We start from the raw sequence: 8,247 nt of genomic DNA, 5'->3' as shown, positions 1-8,247 counted from the left end.
CATCACCACGCGGCTAATACGCCCACGAGACTGGGCAGGAGGAGCCCAGCTTCCTCTCCCGCCATCCATTGTCCCCTGGCAATAAAACGTCTTTGTTCCAATCGCCCGCCTTCTTGCTGCTTCCGCGAATCTCGGGGCTTGAGGACCACTCTCCTGGGGGCCGCTGAAGACATCTTCCGGAATAAACTCCGGGCCGGACACGTTGCGTCTGCCTGGACCTTGCTCAGGCCCTGGAGCCTGGACCCCACTTGCCGCCAAAGGCAGCTGCGGAGAGAAGCTCTCTCCGGGGGTGGGGGCGCTGGCAGACTACTCGCGCTGGGGTTGGGAGCTGGGGAGGAAGCACCCTACATTGCCGCGAGGGGGTGCTCGGGCCCAAGGGAGCGGCCCGTCACCTCTTGCGCGCGGGTTCGTCCCCCTGTACCCTAGCCCCGGCTCAGCCCAGACCGCGCACCTCCTGGTCCAGCCTGATGCCAAGGCCCCGCCTCCCGGCTCCACTGAGCCCCGCCCCCTCGGTCTGTGTCTCGCGCCCCGCCCCCGGCCCGTCCCCGCCGTCCGCCCCGCCTAGCGCCCGGTCCCCACCCCGCCCCCAGCCCGTCCAGCGGCGGCCGCAGCACCGGGGCCGAGTGGGCGCACAGCCGCGGAGGGTGCAGCAGCCGCGGAGGGTGCAGCATCCGCGGCGCAGACCGTCCAGCTGGCTGAGCATGGAGCCGAGGTGCGGGCCGCGAGGGCCGAGAGGCGGGCTGGGGCAGAGGGGTCGCTCCCACGCAGGGAAGGGGGTCGCACGGGCGGGCGGCGCCGCGCGCGGCGAACTAACCTGTGGCGTGTCGCCCGCAGGTGGCTCTGGCTGCGGCCGCTGCGGCGGCGCCTGCTGGACATGCTCGCGCTCCTGGTCCTGCTGCTCGGGGTTCACGCGGCTTCTTCGGAGCCAGGTAAGAGCCGCGGGGACGCGAAACTACGCTCGCCAGGCCGCCAGCACTCAGGCGCTTTGTGCGCATCTCCATAGGTCCCCGTGGTGATGGCCTCCCCACCGCCAGCCCGTCTGGGCTTCGGTCCCAAGAAGCGGACCCGGCTCTGCCCACGCACATGGGTGGCCCGCGGGCGGCAGGCGGAGGAGGGACGGAGTGGGACCGAGGCCCTAGGTTCTGGGTGTCCCTCGACGGCCATTCATTTTCCGGCTACCTGTGTTCGCGCCACCTCTGCGCACCGCAGGATCCGGGGAGTGGGCTGGGCCAGGAATGGTGCGGGATGCCCGCGCCCTGAGCTTCTGGCGTCCTGACCAAACTTGGGCGACTGTGCTGGGAAGTTGGTGCGTTCGGCGGCCCCTTCTGCCGGCTGTGGGCCAGCGAGGGGCCGATCCTGTGATTGTGCTGGTGATGTTTTCCACTCGCGGTGGCTCCAGAGACGCCGGAGCATTCACCGCCCGCCCGCTGGGGCTTTGTCGCCGTCACTAGCCTCGCCCCTCCCGGCTCCAGAGCGGCCTCAATGGGTTGTGCCCCCGAGCCCCGGGAGTGACCGCGCGCGGATGCTGGTGGGTCTTTGCGAAAGATGGTGCAGTTAGGAGCGAAGATACTTAGTTTTCAACCTGTTGAGGCAAAACTACTCGGGTTCCCCAGGGCCAGCCTTTGTGCGCCGCTGGGGCGGCCAGGCCTCAGTCCCCGCTGTCGTCGAGGTGTCGGGTTGCGCCCGGTCCCCTTTGATGTCGCAGAGCCTCGGGAGAACAATGCGCAGAAGTCCGTTGTTTGGCCGCACCCGCTACTTTTCCCACGTGCTCCGCAAACTGTGCCGCGGGCGCCGTTCCAGCTGCGCTAAAACTCCCTCCACCACCTGCGTCTGGGAGCCTGTTCCTGACCACGTGGCCTGTGGGTCTTCCTCCCGACACGCCCAACGACGGGTCGGGGAGGAGGAGGGGGCGGGGGGGGGATCGGTGGGGGGAGGGGGAGCCCCCCACCGCGGAGTCCTGTGTTTTGTCACTTGTAGGACTAGGATGCTGTGCTGAGACATTCATCAGCTCTCGCCTCCTGGCTCCAGTGAAAGCAGGGGAACCAACACACCTGCTTGACCCAGCTGGTGAGGGAGGCGGCACCTGACTGGGGGGAGTTGTTCTGTGGAGAGAGAAGTAATAATTTGTTTCATTGTGTCCAGTCGGTTTAGTTACCAGGTTAAATAGTAGCCCAGGCCTTTTTAGAAGTAGTACTTCACTTCTAAAAACATCTGCCAAAAGCACCTGCTTGTGGGTAGCGGGTAATTTCTCATTCATTCCAGGGGGTGCCTGGGGCTCATGTTTGTCTTTTCACAGTTGGGACCCTGAGTGCGTAGGGATTGCCCAGGGCCACCTGGGGTGGCTGATCATGGCTTCAGGGGCCGTCCCCTTACAGGCCCAGGCTCCCAGTGATGGAGCAGAAATTTGTAAGCCTAAAACCCTCATTTATAATCAGGTGACAGGGAGAAAAGTAAAGACACTGGAGGGTCCAACCCCAGCTTCTGAAATCAAGGCGGAGGACTTTCAGCCTCAGCGGAAGAAGTATTATAACCTGTCATGTCAGTGAGCTCCACTGGGAAGAAACCCTGAGGTCCAAGGGCAGGGTGCTCAGGACAATGCAGAGCTTGGAATTGGGGAGTGACGGTTCGGAAAACGGTGTGTGTTTTACCTTCTGTTGCACCACTGGGGGGCTGTTGGAAAGGGAAGGAATGCCTCTTCTGACGTGGTGGCGTGGCTAATGGGATGTGGCTCTTTCTGAACCTGGAGGTTAAAGCAGGAAGCAGGCCTGGTGGGGGCTGTGTGCTGCCCATCCCCCACCTCACCCCACCTAGCCCTCCCCTCCTTGCTGGGAGAGGACACAGGGTCCATACCCTGCTGGGACCAAGTCCCTTGAAATGGGATGATAATTGTTCCCTGTGGGTGTAACCCAAGAAAAACTAGCCTGTGTGAAATCTCCACTTAACGGGCTCAATTTGTCCTAGAAACCCTTAACAATCACCCCAGGGGCCAAAAGGCTTGAGGCCTAGTTTGCTGATTTGTGCACTTTTTTCTCTGATCAAAAATGATGCATTTTTCCATGTCTTTGTGCTGCACTTGACCAAAAAAAGAATGTCTTGCTGTTTTGTGCAAGGACTGATCACTGTGATTCTGATGCTCTCAGTGGCATTTTGTGCATTTCCCCCACGGCTGGAAGCTGGGCTGAAGCAGGGGCTGAACAGCGTTGCTGGCCAGGAAGGCTCAGCGCTACCTGCAGCCCCATTCCTGGTGGGAATGTGTGGTGGACTCACCGGCCTTCCACCCTGGGAGGTGTCTGTGAGTCAGAGTTAGGGCTGAGGCATGTCGTCTCTGGCCTCTCCTACACATGACCTCGGCACCCCATCAGGCTTTGTCAGCCCCTCCTACCCACAGGCTCTTGGTCTCTGGGCCACCCACGACAAAACACAGGTCCCTCCCCCACCCCCCGTTTCTTGGGGGAGCTGCTGGGTTGGGTTTGTAGGACACAGCCAAGCCTCCGTAGCCCCGTGCTGTTGGTGCCTGGGCTGATGGGAAAGAGGTCTTGTCCCAGGCTGGCCTGTTTCTAGGTATTGTAAAGCTGTCACCAGAGCTCACCCGCTGGGGAGTCTTCAGGGTTCAGATGTGGGACCTCTAAGATAGTTTTGAATTTCAGCAGAACTTGTTTTTCAGGGTACTCCTGTTTTCGTTTAAAAGAAAGAGAAGGGGGGAAATCCTGGGCAAGAAAACCTAGAAGGAGCAAAACCGACTCCATCCAGAAACTGACTCCAAGCAGAGTGCACAGCAGCCCTGGGACAGCGCTGACCCTCCTGCCCTCACCTCGCCTTAAAAAATACACATGGGCGTGTGCATGCATATGTGTGCACACATGCACACGCATATGCCGGCACATACATAAGTATGCATGCACACACATACTTGCTCTCTCTCCACCCGAGTGCCTGGTTCGCTCTTCATTCAGACTGTTGGAAGGCTTGGTTCTCTGGGCTCCTGGGGAGAGCTGGAGAGCCCCACTGTGGGGTGTCAGCCCCTTCTCTGGAGTGGGCAGAGGCACTGCCCCAGAATAACTCTAAGGCCCCTGTGCAGCTGAGGGAGATGACACCCCACTGCCTGGCTGTCTGTCCAAGGCTGGAGTGGCCCAGCTGCTTCGCAGGAAGGTGCTGCCCACCCAGCCCCAAAGGGGGCTCTCTCAGGCTCTCCACGCTGCTGAGGTCAAGGCACACAGGGGCCCTGCAGGGCCTGTCATTGAACCATGTGTCTGTGACCCAGGTCCCTGACACTTTTTTGGTGAGGTGATGACGGAAATGGAGCGAAGCCCAGGGTTGTAATTCAACATTCAGCCAGCCTCCTCATCCCTCATGGTGTGAAGGCTGCTAGGAAGGGCCAGCCAGCTGAAGGGTTGGCCCCCAGGTTGGGGGCTCAGGGATCAGACGAGGATGTGGCTTGGAGCAAGCTGGTCTTGCTGCTGCCCTCTTGACTGATGGGCCCCCTGGGGCAAGTTCCGTCTGCAGTGACCCCCTCCTGCAAGACCCACCTGCAGCCCTGGTGGAGGTGTGGCCACCCAGGTGCCTTGGAAGCTCCATCACAGATATCACTCTTCCCCTACGAGGCTCTGGGTGGGCTGTCATTTGTGAGGACCAGATACCACCCCAGACAGCAGCCCCTCCCACTAGCAAACAGCTGGCTAAGCAGCAGCTGTTCAAAGGTTGGGGCACCAGCCTGGCTGAAGGTGGACGTCACAGGCCCTGTCACATAAAACTCCTTGAAGCTTGATGCAGTCGGTGTGGGCAGGGATAAAATATTGAGAGAATTAAAATACATTTGGCATGCTTATAACACTATTAACTTGGATACATTTTGACAGCAGTGGCCCAGAAAGACAATGAGAACAGATGGGAAGGGTGCTGGGTGCTCTGGCCTGGCCACATGGCTTCTCTGGACCTGTCATCACTGATGGTTTAAGTCTGGGGCCAGCTTTCTGCCAGGTCCAGGGGCCCCTGAGCCCCTTCGTGCCCTCCTTCAGTTCAAGAAGGAGCCGGCATTTCAGCACAGGTCTGGACCCTCCGGAGGCAGCCGGGCCGCTTGGGCTCCCACCCCTAACCTGGGGCTCCTCCTTGCCACCCCCTGCTGTGAGCAGCAGGTGGTCACTTTGTAAAACCACACAGTATATATGCTAATGTGTCTTGTATTCTATACCACGCATCATTACTTCTACATCACACAAGGTATCTTTGTACCACACATTGTGTCCAAGTACACCATCAGTGGACCTCGAAGAGACAAGAAGCCCCTGGCCGGCAGGGTGCTTTTCTGTTTGTTCTGCAGCCCTGCCCTGTGCCTGCAAGGGGTGGAAGAGGGATGCTGGCTGGCCGGTCAGTGGCGGAAAGCTTTAAGGTTGGCCGTCTGGGCCGCTGCAGAAGGGCTGTCAGAAGGAGCTTTTGATCACAGATGCGCTGAGTCAGACTGAATGTGGAGGCCGCAGGGCAGAGCGTCTGCTCCACCCGCTGCGCCTGCAGGAGCGCGTCCCGCCGGGCTCCTCCAGCACAGGCAGGCCCCAGCATGGCTGCGCTGGCTGTCCTCAGCCAGAGCTCCAGGAAGGAGAACCTGTTTGCAGGCCCGCTCGTTCATCTCTCTGGAATTCCTTGCTGGCAGACGAGGTCACTCTTGGGCTAGTCTGCGGTGAGGTGGGCTAGAGCCGGGCCACCCAGCCCTGGACTGGGGTGCCTAGGGGAGCTCCGGCCGCCCCTTCTGGAATACCAGAGGGCTCTGTGGTGGCCATGAGTCAGTGCTGAGTCCAGTGGCCCAGGCACTGGCCATGGGTCCAGGTTGAGCTTCATAGGGTATTTCCTGGGAAGGGACATCGGACCATAGCCAGAGGCTGGGGACTGTGAGCCAGCTCAGCAGCGGTTGTGGCAGAGCCTGGGCCTGAACTGCAGGCACCATGTGCTGTACTTCCGGTGGATGGATTGACTGCTTTTGGTGGAGCAGGGACTGGAAGTCTGCAGATACTGTGTGCTATTTTTTTTAAGATTATTTACTTATTTATCTTTAGAGGGGAAGGGAAGGAGAGAGGGAGAGAAATATCAATGTGTGGTTGCTTCTCGTGAGTCCCCTGCTGGGAACTGGCCTGCAACCCAGGCATGTGCCCTGACTGGGAATCGAACTGTGATCGTGTGGTTCGCAGGCCTGCGCTCAGTCCACTGAGCTACACCAGCCAGGGCTCATGTGCTGTTTTTTAACTTTTTTATTCATTCACTCTGTCATTCAGTCTTGGCCCGAGCGCTCATTTTTACAATTTGCACAGTACCTTAGAGTAGATTCGGAATTAGCTTCAGTTAAGCCGCCTCTGTTTTGAATCCATGGTTAGAAACCTTTGGGGTACTGGACATCGGCAGCCGAGGCTCCTGTCTACAGAGAGAACCTGCTAGTGTGGGCTGTTGTCTGTGAACAGGAGAGGTGCCTCTCTCTTGGGGGGTGGCCGGAACTGCAGTGAAAGCAGTGCTGGGAGGGCACACCTCCGTGTCCCTGGACCCGCCGTGGTGCCCACTGTGGCTTCTGGGAAAGTGAGGGCTCCAGAGGAGCAGCTGATTCAGCTGCTCGGCAGCGGAAGCTGGACGAGGCTGGACAGCGGCCTCTGCAAGGGCCGGGACCCAGACGCTCCTCAGGCTCCAGGCTGAAGGGAGAGCTTCTCTGCACACTATATCTAGACACAGGGGCCTGCACATTGGGAGGAATTATGCAGTTCACGTGGACGCTGCTGCTTTAACACTGAAGGCAAGAGTGGTCCCGCCCTGCACTGTTGTGGGGGGTTGGTGGGGGGGAGGCGGTGGCATCAGAGGAGAGGGGGTGACGACCCTGGGCTCTCAAGCCTCAGCAGGCCAGCCAGCAGAGACCCTGCTCACCCAGTGGGCCTGATGCAGTATGGACTTGGGGGAGGGAGCAGATCATCCCAGGTGGTCTTACCTTCCTTTGAGGTCCCTTTGTCCTGTTGACTCCACGGAGGCACTGTCCTCTTACAGGCCAGGGCTGAAGTGGCCCGGTGTGGGGCCTGCATTCCTGGAGGGCCTCACCCTCACCCCTTGCTGGTCCAGGGTTGGGCCGTGGTGGGGGAGGCCTGGCTGGTTTCCCTGCTGGGTCCTGCAAGGTGAGTCCAGTCACGGGGCCTCTGCATCCACCTGGCAGCTGCCTTCCTGTGGCCTGCATGTGTGATTGAGCACCTTCCGTGTGCCCGAAGGACAGAAAGGGGACTGCCAGGGTGTCCCCGTAGGGGGACTGTGATGAATGAAGGCATTGTAGACTGTTACCTCCCGAGTGGGCAGAGCACGTCCACTGTGGGGCCTGAGTTTCACTGAGCACTCCGAGTCCTCACGCTCCTGACCTTGAGAGCCCCATCAGCCAGTGTTGGGGCTGAGTGTGGGGGGCTGTGGCAGGGACCTCTGGGGGGCTTCCCTCTATTTGGGCATCTTTAATTTACACTCAGCTTTCCCTAGTGGTCCGAGCACTATCCCTTTGCATATCTTGCTCATTTGACTGCTGAAAAATGCCATTCAAACTGTTTCATTTTGTGAGTATTCACCCCCTAGCAAGGGTGATGTTCTAATGTGTTGGCTGGTCCTGACATCTACTCTGGGTGTTCTGTCTGTCCTCGCAGATTTCTGTTGCTCCTGGGGTCGTCTCTGCGGTGGCCGATTTTGCATGTTTTCCAGTTTGTGTTCAGCCTTTGACTGGGGATGTGGCATTTCTTGAAGCATGGAGTTGTTTTTTCCCTCCTGTTTTTGTGGCCTGTTCCTCTAGACGGGGACACGGGTGACGAGTGCGGCTCAGGGACCGCGGCTAGGCTTTTTGTATTGTGGGGGTGGTGAGGGGTAGTGAGGATTTCGTGAGTGAAGGTGTGCCAGGCTGGTAAGCAGTGTGTGTGTGTGGGGGGGGGCATGGGGGCACACGTATGTGTTAGCTGTGATCTCTACTCTGTCTCTGTGGGTGTGGAGTGGGGCCGGTCCTTGTAAGAAACAACACCAAAGTGGCTGAACTGTGGACAATGTCAGCTGCTGTGCACCTGGCCCTTCACTTGTGTTCGTGGACTGGATGCGTGTTCACTCCAGCTCTGCCCCTGACCTTGGGCGGGTTCCTTACCCTGTCTGCGCCTCTGTCTCTGAACTGTGAAGCGGGGAGGAAGGTCGTTTCTAGTGGGCAGAACAGCAGGGAGCCCACATCACATGCTGGCTTCCTGGGGTGCATCCTGTACCGCTTACTAG

General features: G+C 59.3%; 1 protein-coding gene across 2 annotated transcripts in view; it reads left to right on the top strand.

The window, feature by feature from the left end:
• Positions 1 to 588: 588 nt before the first annotated feature.
• COL18A1 (collagen type XVIII alpha 1 chain) overlaps positions 589 to 8,247 on the top strand; it is a 76,815-nt gene continuing 69,156 nt past the window's right edge. For both annotated transcript variants that reach the window (XM_037065210.1, XM_037065207.1), the window contains exons 1-2: positions 589 to 712; positions 835 to 929. In XM_037065210.1, the coding sequence (XP_036921105.1) occupies positions 702 to 712; positions 835 to 929 (106 nt within the window). In that variant the 5' untranslated portion in view covers positions 589 to 701. The remainder of the gene's footprint in view (positions 713 to 834; positions 930 to 8,247) is intronic.

Source organism: Sturnira hondurensis, unplaced genomic scaffold (assembly GCF_014824575.4).
Source record: "Sturnira hondurensis isolate 20B ecotype Veracruz unplaced genomic scaffold, ASM1482457v3 Scaffold0015596, whole genome shotgun sequence".
NCBI lineage: Eukaryota > Metazoa > Chordata > Mammalia > Chiroptera > Phyllostomidae > Sturnira > Sturnira hondurensis.
Note: the sequence above shows the minus strand (reverse complement) of the source record. Positions and strands in the feature narration are given on the sequence as shown.